The following is a 15193-nucleotide window of genomic DNA, read 5'->3' on the forward strand; positions in this document are numbered from 1 at the left end:
TTCCCTATTCTGCCTGTCCAGCTCTAGCACCTGCTAATGTAGTTCCCTGCAGCCATGTCTCCAAAATCACCCATTGAATGGAGTCCATTGTGTAATGGAGGGCCTTGTACCCGTTCAGCCACTGAACAGAGCCTGTGGTTCCCGGCCCCACCTCAGCCTCTTACTGCAGCTGAAGCAGCTGTTAACTGAGTGACAGTCATCCTTCACAGAGCAAGCAATGAAGAAAGAACGTTCTTCCCTTTAAAAGGGAATCTGGCTCGAGTAGTATGTAATCCAGAATGAACGCCCATCACCACTGGAATACAGCATGATCTAACAGCTCTCCCTCTGAGAGCCAACACTAGGTTCAACTGTCCAGCTCTATCCAGGCTGGTTTCAGATGGATTTGTGTTCACACAGGCCAAGGCTCTGAGCTGCCTGATAGGTCAGAGCCCTGATATTTTGGGGCCCTGAGCTGCCCGATAGCCCAGTGCTCCTCGATGGCTGCCACTATCTTGCACCTGCTAACAGGAGAGTAACTGCATACCACCAGAACCCCTTCTCGCCCATTCATATTCATGCAGAAGATGGTAAGTGGGGATAGTTTAAGGAATATTTTAATGCATAGTAAAGCAGGTTCCCCTGTAGAAAAATGCACAATCAGTCCATTCACACCAAAGTCCAGAGTGCATGTGCTTCAGATTATTAAGTGCAGATATAAATCTAGTGACCATAGTGCTTCTGTGAGAGTGCTACAGCAGAACTTTCCGATAGCGGTTCTTCTGCACAGCCTGCAGCCTCCTCTGTCGCTCTGTGGCTCGATTCCCCACTGTCTGCTTCAGCGCAGGGAGAATGACTCTGTCGGCTGTGGGCAGCATCGTTTCAGGCCTATGGAATGAGAGCACAAGTCTGAGGATAGGTTAAAAAAAACACTTGCACTCAGGACTAATCATAGCATCTGTGATCCCCCAGCAAACTAAATTTTGTTGTCTAAGTACAGGTGCTCAGGTAGGATTCACAACACAGAAATGGGTCACTGGCAACTTCCTACCTTGTCTTTCTGAGGGTAGTGAGTTGTCTGTGACTTCAGCAGGCAGGCTGCTTGGTACATGAGTACGATTAGCACCTATATTTCAGACACACCACACTTCAGGTTGTGGTTTATTATCCAAATGATTTGAGTTAACAAAGCAGATTAACTGGATATTTCACATCCGCTTCCTCCTCAAACCTAGATCAAGGTGATGGACGTATGCTTCCTCTCAGGCTCACAATCAGAGGCCAACAGCTAAAACAGTATCTGGGTGGATCTGAAAACTGGCGGAATAAGTAAAAAGAAAACAAGCGTGACAAAAGGGAAGTGATTGTTCAGAGCTCCTGGAGGTGAGAGAGGAAGAGTTCAGGACTGCAGAGTGTGTCAGGGATCAGAGTTAATGAAAGATAAAATATCCTTAGCACAAGGAAGGGAGATTGTTAAGTTTTTATGTACAAGTTTTCATAAGTCTAGATTATTTCAAAGAACAACACAGCACAGGAAAAGGCCCTTCGGCCCAACGAGCCCACGCTGCCATTTTAACGTTGTGAGTTCCCTCTTCTACCTATGACCTTTGTCCACGCCTATTGGACTCCACAATAAAGGAATTATAACCCGAATAAAGGAATTATATACGAATGGGCGAGAATTTCTGTTTAACCTGTATAATGAAGAGGATTGACAGGGCTTCTCAGTTCTGTGAGAGCACATCCTGGAACACGTGGGAACTCCAAGAAGCATCTTCAGCTGGAGAAGCGTAACCTCAGGATTTCAAAGCTTCAACAGCAGCAGGCATTACTGAAGTGACAGCTACTTTGAAAGGTGTGTAGCAGGAGAGGAAATAGGTGAGTGCCAGGCAGTCATGGAGGACAAAACAGGTAATGCCCTTAGTGCATCTCACTCTCCAATCAGTATTCAGTTCTAAATAGCACAATGTGATTGTTACCCTGGACAGTGCAGCCAGAACAAAGTCCACTGCACTACTGCTGGTTCAGCTATACGCCAGGAGGAAGACTGATAAAGCAACAGTGGATGGCCATAAAACAATAGATAAGGGTCATGGGTGGAGGGGTGGACTGGTGGTGTTAAAATGGCAGCGCTGGCTCGTTGGGCCAAAGGGCCTGTTTCCCAGGCTGTTTTGTTCTTTGTTCTTTGAAGAGGATTCGGTAGTCTGGGGAATAGGTGTTCCTGCAAATGTAATCTAAGGTGTTATGTTGCCTGCCTGGTGTCCAGGATCAAGGATATCACTGAGCACTGCACAGCACTCTGAGGGGGATGGTGAACAGCCAGCAGTCATGGTACATATCAGCACCAACAGCAGAGGAAGAAAGACCAGCTATACACATGTATGCAGCACAATTAAACCTCTTTACGTGGGCAGATAGAATTCCTGCAGTTAGTAATGTTTGCTCTGTGAGATGTGGACTGTGATGGCAGCATGAGTCCCCCATCCCAGGAAAGGGATTTCACCAACATGTGGACAGTTTTTCTTTTTAATTTGATTATTTTCCCCGTACCCTACTCCAGCTCCTGCCGCTGCCCAGCCCACGACGGGAACATGGGGAGCAGCCCATTGGATGCTCACAGTCCAACTCTCAGCTTGAAATCAGTTTGTGGAAATGATGTGACAGCACCACGGCAGCAGAATGATGACAAGCGGGCAGCTCTAAAAGCAATCGTGTGCTGAAATACTCTCAGGAGCAACAGAATAGACACCAAACACAAGCTGGGCATCAGGGGTGGGAGCTCTGTATGAGTTGCGAGAGCAGGATCACTGTACATGGGAGGCAAGGCTTCACATTCCAATACACAAGGGCAGACACCTATTCATTCCCCAGATTATCAAACTCCTTTCTTGTTGATGCATTCCAGATCAGTAACACAGCCTCCAGTCTATGTTTAATCAGGCTGCAGTCAAGGTATATGTCCTCTGTTACAGACTCTGCACTCAATTCCCTGTTTATGTTAAATCTGCCTTGTCTGAGTTGGTAATGACTTTGCTCAGTATTACATGTGAAATAGGAAATCTGTTCTCTATCTCCAGTGCTATTTTAGTGTTTTCACTGTTTGCCAGTAAACACGTGAAAGATGCAGGTTCAGTAAACTTACAGTTTTTTAGCTGGTTCTTTCAAAGGCACTTTAGGCAGTTGCACAACATCCCGTTCTCTGGGAGGAAAAACAAAGTTAAACATTGAGACAATCCCTCGCCTTGAACTGTTTCACTTTCTTCATTATTTTGATAATATTCCACCCTGAACAGCTCTTATTGGGGACAAATGATCTCAATTATTTTCTTTTTGCCCAACACATCACATTCCCATTGTGTGACCTCCCACTAGATGATTTCTGGAGAAAGGTCTCATTAGGCTGCAGGGAAATGTGTTCTGGAGACTTTCACAGAACTCTCATTGAAACTTAGACCCAACCTGATTATAAAAAGCTATTTAGGAATTGGTTACAGTCTGTATCCAATCACAAATTGGCAATGATTTGAGACTTTATGATAACTTTCCGAATAAGAAGTTACACGACAATATGAAAAACAGGCCTGTAGTAAAGACAATGTGAGGATTTGAAAATGACGTGGCGTAGTCCAGGAATAGTCCATAGTCCAGGAATCAATTCTCATTTGCTCTGTTTGATCCCAAGGGAGAATCCCTCTATTCCTATTCCAGTTACAAAACAGAATTGTACTTTCCACAAGTCTGTAATAAACATTGCTTCCACTCACTGGCTCAGATCAGCTAGGTAAGCCTTGGCGAGGAGGTAGGCATCTGGGGTCCATTTGTTGGAGTACAGCAGATCTTTCAAACTTGTCTTCAAGCGTAGGAGCTAAGAGAGAGCATTGAATGTGGATGATTATATAAACAGTGGGGTAATCAATACAGGAAGAGAGTCTGAGGCTAACACGTGTTTATTCATTCCCTGTCCCTGGGAGCCTGCTATACTCCTGCCTTTCAGTATAGATCATTTGTGAAGCAGCCAGAAGAGGATTAGGTTGGATGATGCTAATGTAACTAGTTCAGTGAGACTACCCTGCTGCATAAACTGAAATGTAACTTTATACAAATATAATAGTCATTGTTGTACAGAATTTGACAATCACTGAAAGGAGAGACATGCTGCTGAAGTTTTTCATCTCACACTCATCAGAGCAAACAAAAGAGTACCAAATGTCAAACAAATACAACTTATACTTTTTAAATTGTGATTGTTTGAAATTTGGTATTTTTGCATTTGTCCTAATGGATAAGAGAGGAAAAGCTTCAGCAACATGTCCCTCTTTTCAACAAATAATCAAAGTCCTGTTCGCCTAGTTGGTAAAACAAGCCTGTACTATGTTTCTATAGGGGCTAAAGGGATCAAGGGGGAAGGGGCAGGGGGTCAGGATATTGAATTTGATGATCAGTCATGATCAAAATGAATGGTGGAGAAGGATCGAATGGCCTACTCCTGCTTTTAGTTTCTGTGTTACTAGACAGTCCCAGACTCAATCCCCATCTAATGAGTTATCTGTAGATGCAGATACCTTCTGTGAAACAGCACAGTTTGTAATTACTGTTCATTTATCTGCTCCACTGGTTTACAGCCTGAGCCTCAGTGTAATAGTGAACAGCTGAAAATGAGGAAAATGTGGTACAATGTGATGTACTCCAGTTAGCTGCAGTTACTGAGGTAGAAGATAGAGGTGTACTGAGTCATAACAACACGAGGTCCTTTAACAGGACTGTACAGTAATGCTGAACCCAAGGAGAATATCAAGATTGAAAGCTCATAAATGGTGACATTCTTACCTCCTGAGACTGTAGGCTGCTGGTGTTGTGCAAATGTCGGACGATGATTGCACATTCCTGCAATGTCGGAGCCCGAGGTGACCCAGAAGGATCGATCTGGATCAAAAGTGGAGTGAGCGATGTAATGAACATCTGTGCTTGATCTAATTCTGGTTGAAGAGTCAGCACAGGTAATGCAGGTTGCTGGGAGCCTTCAGTCCCACTGCTCCTATAACAGATAAATCACTGTTGATGTAAAGAACAATTTTCCTTGGAGAAACACGACCATTTCAGATTTTACCGCCAGCTATTGGGAAATGTGAATTTCTAGGAGTTGGCAAGTGTTATTAGGACTAATCAGCATTGGGACACAAGTCCAAATCTCATCCAAACAGCCAGGTTTTTAATGAAGTGATAGAGTTCTTCTCCATCCTGTTCTTGGCTGCACAGCACAAAAATAACCTTAATCTAACATTCACTGGCAATCTTACTCGATCAGTTACAGGATGCCAAGTGTGGGAAATTGGGGCAAATGTTCCACATTGATGTAGTAGAGTGTGATTAATTGAAGCACAGTGAACATAGAAGAAGAAGCAGGAAGAGGCCATTCAGCCCTTTGAACTCAATAGCCTAACCCTGCTTTCTCCACGTAACCTTTGATCCCATTCACCCCAAGTGCTATATCCAGCCGCCTCTTGAATATTTTCAATGTTTTGGCATCAACTACTTCCTGTGGTTTAACTCAGCTGCGATTACAGCTGCAGCTGCACAAACCTCGGTAGTTATATCGTGGAGGCTTTGCGAATGTCTGGTTCTCAGTACGAAGTTTGATATGTAAAAGGCTGGGAATATTCCCTGAATGTTGCTCACTCTGAACTTAAATGTAACTAACTACAGGGGTTGACTGTGGGATTGGAGAGCCAGCCAGTTGCAGAGCAGGGAAACCTCTTACACTTCATGTGCGACACTGTACCTCCTGTTAGCTGTCTCTGTGGAGAGCTTCCTTCGAGCAGAGCTATGCTTCTGTGGTTCTTTCAGTGCTGTCCTCTGCTCCTTGACCCGGTCTTCCTGCTGGACAGCTCGACGCTGGTTACCTTTCTGAGGATGCTTTCTGCCTACAAAAAGAATACATTGAGATCAGTTACAGTCCAAACCAATTTGTTTATCATAAATTAATTGTAGCAAATGATCATCACACAACACTGAATAAAACACCATACAAAAATAGGACCGACAATTACAAGTAGCTTAATAGTTCAAGCTACAAAGCACTGGTTTCCTGTTCAAAGGACTTGACATGCTTTGCTGTAAGGATATGTTTACACTGCAGTCAGGGTCAGAGAATCAGCTAAGTGTCCTGTCACATTTTGCCAGTTCAACCATTTTCCCACAAAGTATTTAGGCGTGGAGCCAGAGGAAATAGGCAAAGTATTAAATGAATACTTTGCGTTAGTACTCAAGAGAAGAACTTGGTGGATGATGAGTCTGGGAAAGGATGTGTAGATAGTTTGAGTCATGTTGAGATCAAAAAGGAGGTATTAAGGTTCTTGAGAAACATTAAGGTAGACAAGTTCCCAGGGTCGGATGGGATATACCCCAGAATACAGAGGGAGGCAAGGGAGGAAATTGCTGGGGCCTTGAGAGAAATCTTTGTATCCTCACTGGCTACAGGGGAGGTCTCAGAGGATTGGAGAATAGCCAATGTTGTTCCTTTGTTTAAGAAGGGTAGCAAGAATAATCCAGGTAATTACAGATCGGTGAGCCTTACATCAGTGGTAGGGAAATTATTGGAGAGGATTCTTCGAGACAGGATTTATTCCACTTGGAAATAAGTGGACGTATTAGTGAGAGGCAACAAGGTTTTGTGAAGAGGAGATCATGTCTCACAAACTTGATCGAGTTTTTCAAGGAAGTGACGAAGATGATTGAGGATAGGGCAATGGATGTTGTCTACATGGACTTCAGTAATGCCTTTGACAAGGTCTCTTATGGCAGACTGGTGCAGAAGGTGAAGTCACATGGGATCAGAAGTGAGCTGACAAGGTGGATACAGAACTGGCTCGGTCAAAGAAGTCAGAGGGTAGCAGTGGAAGGGTGCATTTCTGAATGGAGAGCTGTGACAAGTGGCGTTCCTCAGGGATCAGTGCTGGGACCTTTGTTGTTTGTAATATATATAAATGATTTGGATGAAAATGTAACTGGATTGATTAGTAAGTTTGAACAAAAGAACAAAAACAGCCTGGGAAACAGGCCCTTCGGCCCAATGAGCCCACGCCGCCATTTTAACATTACCAGTCCCCCCTCCACCCATGACCCTTATCTATGCTTATGGCATTCCACATTGAGGGAAAACTAATTTAGGGACGATTTATTACCTCCAATCAGCCTAATAGCACATCTTTGGGGTGTGGGAGGAAACCGGAGCACCCGGAGAAAACCCACGCAAGCACGGGGAGAATGCGCAAACTCCCACAGACACCGGCCCAAATCCATGTATCTGCACAGCAAACAGTGATAGTCACTGAGCTGTCGTGTTGCCCAGCATCTGGTCCAGTTTAAGCGTACACTAACAACATGAAGCACTAGGCTATTCTCGAACATCCAAGAGCAGCCCTAGTACGACCCATCGCGTGTATGCCCCTCGTTGGACAACAAGGCGGACCGACTTAAAACCTGTGAATTAAAAGAGAAAAACATTAGTATCATTCCACATCCTTATACATTACCAGGGACGTGCTAATGTTTCCCAATGCTAATGAACCTTATTTAAAACAATCTCCTATATCCTCCCATCTCCAACCCACTCATGTGCCTAAGTATCTCTTAAACAACCCCAGCGTGCCTGCTCCACCACCTTACTTGGCAGAGCATTCCATACCCCCACTACCCTCTGCATGAAAAACCTTCCTCTAACATCCGAGTTATACCTCATCCCCCCCTCACCCTAAGCCTGTGGCCCCTCGTAATTATTGTATCCAACCTAGGAAAAAGCTTACCACTGTTCACTTTATCTATACTCTTCATAATGTTATACACCTCTATTAGATCTCCCCTCATTCTCTGCCTTTCTAAGGAGAACAGCCCCAATTTGCCCAATCTTTCCTCATAGCTCAGTCCTTCCATACCAGGCAACATCCTGGTAAACCTCCTCTGCACTCTCTCCAGAGTCTCCACGTCCTTCCGGTAGTAAGGCGAACAGAACTGGACGCAGTACTCCAAATGCGGGCAAACCAACGTTCTGTACAACTGCAACATTAGATGCCAGCTTTTATATTCTATACCCCTCCCTATAAAGCATACCATAAGCCTTCTTCGTCACCTTCTCCACCTGTACTGCCACCTTCAAGGACTTGTGCATCTGCACCCCCAGATCCCACTGCGTTTCTATACTCTTTATAGGCTTACCCTTTATTGTGTAACTCCCCTCTACATTATTCCAGCCAAAATGCATCACCTCGCATTTATCTGGACTAAATTCCATCTGCCATTTCTCTGCCCAGTATACCAGCCTATCTATATCCCGCTGTATTGCCTGACACTGCTTCTCACTATCAGCAAGTCCAGCCATCTTCGTATCATCTGCAAACTTGCTGATCACACCACTTACTCCCTCTTCCAAGTCATTTATGTAAATTACAAATAACAAAGGTCCCAGTACTGAGCCCTGCGGCACACCACTAGTGACAGACCTCCAGCTAGAAAAGGACCCTTCCACTACTACTCTCTGTCTCCTATTTCCAAGCCAGTTCTCAACCCATCTAGACACCTGTCTTTGTATCCCATGAGCCTTAACCTTTTCCACCAACCTACCATGAGGGACTTTGTCAAACGCCTTACTGAAATCCATGTAGACGACATTCATGGCTCGTCCTTCGTCGACCGTTTTTGTCAGCTCCTCAAAAAATTCTACCAGATTCGTAAGGCACGATCTCCCCTTTACAAATCCATGCTGCCCATCACTAATCAAATTGCCACACTCTAAATGCTTACACATTCTATCCCTAAGAATCCTTTACAACAACTTCCCTACCACTGACGTCAAACTCACCGGCCTATAATTACCCGGGTTATCCCTACTACCCTTTTTAAACAACGGTACCATGTTTGCTATCCTCCAGTCCTCTGGGACCTCACCTGTGTCCAAAGAAGAGACAAAGATTTGCGTCAGAGGCCCAGCAATTTCATCCCTCGTCTCCCTAAGCAGCCTAGGATAAATGCCATCAGGGAAGGGCCTGTTCCTGTGCTGTAATTTTCTTTGCTCTTTGTTCTTTGAACAAGTTACCTTTAAAAATTAGAGTATATTCCTAACTGATTTTAAAACTACATTGAATGCAAAGTGACTATCGATTAAAATACTAACAAGCTAGGTTTTGATTTTGTTCCCCCAAAGATTACAAATGATAAATAATTTAATAGCCTGACTCAGCTGTGAATAGACACCTCACATCCAAATGGTGGGCAGTTTGGGCACTCAGCAAGGAGATAACTGGAATAGGCCTTGCTTCCGGGTTGTGAAAGAACCACAAGATGAAAAGACAGACAAGTTTATTCAGTTAGATAAGTAAGGCAAATCTGGTCCAGGAGAGGTTGGGGGCATGATCAGAGACAGGAAAGCAGTGAAAGGTTGTATGTTTAAAGTCATGTTAAAAAATTCATTAATGTGGGGAATTGTAGCATGTTTGTTGTTTTGTATTATTACACAAATATGAACTGTCTGGAATTCAGTGAGTTTGAACAGGAGATTATCCGCATTATCACTCCCTGCAAAATAAAGCATCTTAATGATTTGTACTTGATCAGTCTTACCACACTTTTTCTCTATTTTTGAAAAGGTTAGAGTGACTGCAAAAAAGGCATGACTATTTCATTCAAATCTTCAAGAAGTACTTTTCTTACACCCTGGGTTACATAATCATATAATTAGATATTGGACTGTATAGGCACACCTCCAGGCAGACCACTTATGGGGGCCATCTGAGGGAATGATTAAAACTGGGTTTGAAACTTGCAATACCCATTTTCACAGTAGAATGTACAGCCAAGACCTTCAGCTTAAGTATATTTATTAGTGTCACAAGTAGCGTTACTAACACTGCAATGAAGTTACAGTAAAAATCCCCTAGTCACCACACTCTGGCACCTGTTTGGGTACACCGACGGAGAATTTAGCATGGTCAATTCACCTAACCCGCACTTCTTTTAGACTCTGGAAGGAAACCGGGGCACCCGGAGGAAACCTACATAGACTTGGGGAGAACATGCAGACTACGCACATATAGTGACCCCAGCCAGGAATTGAACTCAGGTCCCTGGCACAGTGCTAACCACAGTGCCACCATACTGCCCATATTTCAATGAACCATAAAAAATAATTAATTAAAACTTCATAGATAATATGTTTTAATAATAGATAGCATGTTTTAACAAAGCTTAAAACAAAAATGACAACCTGAACCTTCAGGTAACTTCAACAAAGGATTTTTATATTTCCGCAACCCTTTCTGATTTCCTGTGATTACAGATACTTTGGCATGCAGCAATGCCAAACAATATACTGTGTGAATGGCCAGCACTGAAGTTTGTTGCCAGTTTTTAATGTATTATAGGGGTATTATCAATCCTTGAATAGGTTTGTAGCCTTATTATTCACTCTACCTTTACACTGTTTTCAGTTGAAGACTTGCATTTATATAGCATCTTTCATGACCTCAGGGTGTCCCAAAGTACTATACAGCCAATGAAGTATTATTGAAGTGTACTCACTACAGGCATTACTTCCTTCAGTGTAATTAGACAATGACCATGTTATTGCAGATTTTTGAATTATCGCACCGGATTAGTTCATAACTATGCAAATTTCTGCTGAACATCTCAATAACACAGCTTCCCAGACCAATACCACCAATAATTTAGGGAGTCAGATGGTGACTATAACTTGGTGTTGAAGGGCAATATCAGAACTGATCCAGGGAAATTGTACATGATGGTGAGAAATTCAATTCACACACAAACAAACTAGGAAATAAGAAGCTAGAATGAAAATGGAATCTTTCACCAAAGTGTAAAACTCCACAATATATTGCTTTTATACTTTTCTGCTTAACTGCTAAATATTAAGGCAGTTGTAATGGACCCTCAAGGACACAGGACACATTAAAGAGCTACAATTGGTAACTGAATGATTCCACAACCTCATAACCACATCAGAGTAAAAAGACAGCACATGAGGTAGGTGCAGGACTAGACCGTACTACCAGCTGAGCCACTCCGCCATTTAGTAGGATTTTTTGCTGATCTTTGGCTTCAATGCTACTTTGTGCTCTGACTGTGGAATATGCTGTAGAGATGTAGCCTTTACTACACATTGAAACTGGCCAAACAGATCAAAGGATGAGAATTAATAACCTGTAAAACAAGATGAATGTGCTAATCTTATTGCATATTTACCTGTAGAATGATCTCTGCAACTCAACTGGGCAGTATCTGTGAATGAACCAGTTGGACTAACACACGATAAACTCCCTGCTGAAACACAAGACAAAGCAGGAACTCATCCAGTCTGTTAGGTTTGTGATGGATCTTTACTTAAAGCAATCCAAGAATAATTTGATTTCTCTGCTGTTTCTACATTTCCTTTAAAAGGTGCAATAGATTCTACATCAAAGCCTTTCTTTTCACAGTAACTTCACTGCAGTGTGAATGTAAGCCAGCTTCTGACTAATAAATGAACCAACCCCCTGGGGAATATCATATTCAGTATCTATCCCCTGGGGAATCTCACATCCAAAACCGACCCCCCTGGGGAATCTCACATCCAACACCGACCCCCCTGGGGAATCTCGTATCCAGCATCTAACCCACCTGGGGAATCTCGTATCCAGCACCTACCCCCCTGGGGAATCTCGTATCCAGCACCTACCCCCTGGGGAATCTCACATCCACCACCTACCACCCCTGGGGAATCTCACATCCAGCACCTACCCACCTTGGGGAATCTCGTATCCAGCACCTACCCCCCCTGGGAAATCTCATATCCAGCACCTACCCCCCTGGGGAATATCGTATCCAGCACCTACCCCCCCTGGGGAATCTCGTATCCAGCACCTACCCCCCGGGGAATCTCATATCCAGCACCTACCCCCTGGGGAATCTCATATCCAGCACCTACCCCCTGGGGAATATCGTATCCAGCACCTACCCCCTGGGGAATCTCATATCCAGCACCTACCCCCTGGGGAATCTCATATCCAGCACCTACCCCCCTGGGGAATATCGTATCCAGCACCTACCCCCTGGGGAATCTCGTATCCAGCACCTACCCCCCTGGGGAATATCGTATCCAGCACCTACCCCCTGGGAAATCTCACATCCAGCACCAACCCCCTGGGGAATATCATATACAGCACCTACCCCCCTGGGGAATATCATATCCAGCACCTAACCCCCTGGGGAATCTCGTATCCAGCACCTACCCCCTGGGGAATATCATATCCAGCACCTACCCCTTGGGGGATCTCATATCCAGCACCTACCCCCCTGGGGAATCTCATATCCAGCACCTACCCCCCTGGGGAATCTCATATCCAGCACTTACCCCCTGGGGAATCTCATATCCAGCACTTACTCCCTGGGGTGTATAATATGCTGCACTTTACCCCTTGAACAAAGAACAGCACAGGAACGGGCCCTCCAGCCCTTCAAAACTGCACCGATCATGTGTTCCTAACTAGAGCATCCATTTGTATCACTCTATTCCCAGTCTGTTCATGTGGCTATCTGGATAAGTCTAAAATGATCCTAGCGTGTCTGCCTCAACCACCTTGCTTGATAGTGCATTCCAGGCCCCCACCACCCTCTGTGTAAAATACGTCCCCCGCATATCTGTATTGCCCCCCTTACGGTGAACTTGTGACCCCTTGTGTTTGTCATTTCTGACCTGGGAAAAAGCTTCCAACTGTTCACCCTATCTATGCCCTTCATAATTTTATAAACTTCTATCAGGTCGCCCCTCAACCTCCGTCTTTCCAGGGAGAACAACCCTAATTTACTCAATCTCACCTCATAGCTAATACCCTCCATACCAGGCAACATCCTGGTAAACCTTTTTTGCACTCTCTCCAAAGCCTCCAATCCCTTCTGGTAGTGTGGTGACCAGAACTGGGCGCAGTATTCCAAATGTGGACTAACCGACATTCTCTGCTCTCCTGTTACCTTGTTTATCCCCCTCACTATTTGAATCTGGGTGTTACATTGGGTTTACTGTCCCATGCCACAGCATTGAATACATTTAGGTGTAGTCTCTGACACATTTCACCAGCCTAGAGTGTGACTATCAGGGTCAATGTCTTACCTACCTTGAACTCTGCTAATCATTTTAGAACCAATTTCGTTATCATTTACTCTGTCACAGAGGATAAATCAAGAAATAATGAAGCTTTGTAGGAAAAGCACAGAACTAATTGTGGGAGAGATTTTAATCTTCACTTCGAGCAGACAAATCAAATTGGGAAAAGTAGTCCTGTGGATGAGTTCACTGAGTGTATTCAATAAAGTTTATTAAAAACTATATATTCTGAAACCAAACAGAAAACAGGCTAATTTATACCTGATGATGTGGAATGAGACGGGATTAATTTATAATCAAATAGTAAAGCTTTCTCTAGGTAACTGTTATCATAGTATGATAAAATTTCACATTCAGTTTGAGGATGAGGAATTGGGTCTGATACTAGTGTAGTAAACATAAATAAAGGCATTTACAAGGGTATGATGACTGAGTTGGCTAAAGAGGAATGGGAAAATGGGTTAAAAAGTAAGACAATTAAGAGGAGCAATGGCAAACATTGAAGCAGATATTTCATAACATTGAAAAAGGTACATTCTATCGGGAAAGAAATACTTCATAAGAAGGATGAACTGCCCCTGACTAACTAATTTAAGGATGGCACTAAATTGAAAGAAAAGTTGTACAATGCTGCAAATATTAGTGGTAACCCAAAGGATTGGGAAAATTTGGAAAGAAGCAAAGACTGATTAAAATCAAAGTATGGAAAAATCAGAATATGAGAGAAAACGAGCAAAAAAAATAGAAAAACAGACAATAAAAGCTTGTACAAGTACACAAAAAAAAGAGTTGCAAAAGTAAGTAATGTTCCCATGCCGGGTGAGACTAGGAAACTAATAATGGGAAACAAGGAAATGGCAGAGACTTTGAACAAGTGTTTTGTAACTGTCTTCAAAGTAATAGAGATAAAAAAAATCTCAAGCATATTAGAAAATCAAGAGAAAAAAAGGTTGGAGGAACTCAAAGCAATCTCTATCACTGAAGAAAATGCAACAGGAAAGCTAATGAGACTAAAGGCTGACAAGTCCCCAGACCCAATGGCTGGTACCAAAAGTAGTGGATGCATTGGCTGTAATGTTCCAAAATTCCAAAGATTCTGGAAAGGTCCCATTGGACTGGAAAACTGCAAATGCAACACCTCATTTCAGGAAAAAAAGACAACAGGAAGCAGGAAACTATAGGCCAATTAATCTGACATCGGTCATTGGGAAAATACTAGAATCTATTACAGAGGGTGGTAATAGAACATTTAGAAACTCATAATAAAATCAGGCAGAGTCAACATGGTTTAGTGAAAGGAAAATTGTGTTTCAAGAATGTGTTGGAATTCTTCGTGGATATAACAAGCAGGGTAGATAAAGGGGAACCAGTAGATAGTGTACTTGAATTTGCATGTAATAATATGCCATGAAAGCAGTTGTTGACCAAGAGCCCATGGTGTTAAAGAGTGATCCATCAGCATGGATAGAAGCTTGGTTAGCTAACAGGTAACAGAAAGCCAGGATTGGTCCAAGTCAGCATGGGTTCACTAAAGGGCAATCGTACTTGACAAATCTTCTGCAATTTTTTGAGGATGTGTCCAGTGGAGTGGACACAGATGAACCAGTGGATGTTGTGCATCTGAACTTTCAAAAGGCTTTGGACAAGATAAGAACATAAGAAATAGGAGCAGGAGTAGGCCATCTAGCCCTTTGAGCCTGCCCCGCCATTCAATAAGATCATGGCTGATCTGAAGTGGATCAGTTCCACTTTCCCGCTTTCTCCCCATAACCCTTAATTCCCTTGTCTGTCAAAAACCTATCTACCCGTGACTTTAATATATTTAGCGAGGTAGCCTCCACCACTTCAACGGACAGAGAATTCCAGAGATTCACCACCCTTTGATTGAAGAAGTTCCTCCTCAACTCCGATCTAAACTGCGCCCCCCCCTTATCTTGAGGCTATCTTGAAGATCCCACTTGAGAGATTAGTGAGCAAAATTAAGTTCATGGTTTTGGGTACAATGTAATGATGTGGATAGAGAACTGGTTGGCAGACAGGAAGCAGAGAGGTGTCCTTTTCAGA

General features: G+C 43.4%; 1 protein-coding gene across 3 annotated transcripts in view; it reads right to left on the minus strand.

Moving 5' to 3' along the window:
• Positions 1 to 550: 550 nt before the first annotated feature.
• The window catches only part of ccdc74 (coiled-coil domain containing 74), a 57993-nt gene continuing 43350 nt past the window's right edge, over positions 551 to 15193 (minus strand). For 2 of the 3 annotated variants that reach the window (XM_080208793.1, XM_080208794.1), the window contains exons 4-9: positions 11233 to 11310; positions 5759 to 5900; positions 4807 to 5014; positions 3744 to 3844; positions 3122 to 3178; positions 551 to 867 (exon numbers count right to left, since the gene is read on the minus strand). In XM_080208793.1, coding sequence (XP_080064919.1) covers positions 732 to 867; positions 3122 to 3178; positions 3744 to 3844; positions 4807 to 5014; positions 5759 to 5900; positions 11233 to 11310 — 722 coding nt within the window. In that variant the 3' untranslated portion in view covers positions 551 to 731. The remainder of the gene's footprint in view (positions 868 to 3121; positions 3179 to 3743; positions 3845 to 4806; positions 5015 to 5758; positions 5901 to 11232; positions 11311 to 15193) is intronic. The other variant, XM_080208795.1, reaches the window with a different exon arrangement.

The sequence above is a fragment of the Carcharhinus amblyrhynchos genome, chromosome 20 (assembly GCF_965287045.1).
Source record: "Carcharhinus amblyrhynchos chromosome 20, sCarAmb.v2.hapA, whole genome shotgun sequence".
NCBI lineage: Eukaryota > Metazoa > Chordata > Chondrichthyes > Carcharhiniformes > Carcharhinidae > Carcharhinus > Carcharhinus amblyrhynchos.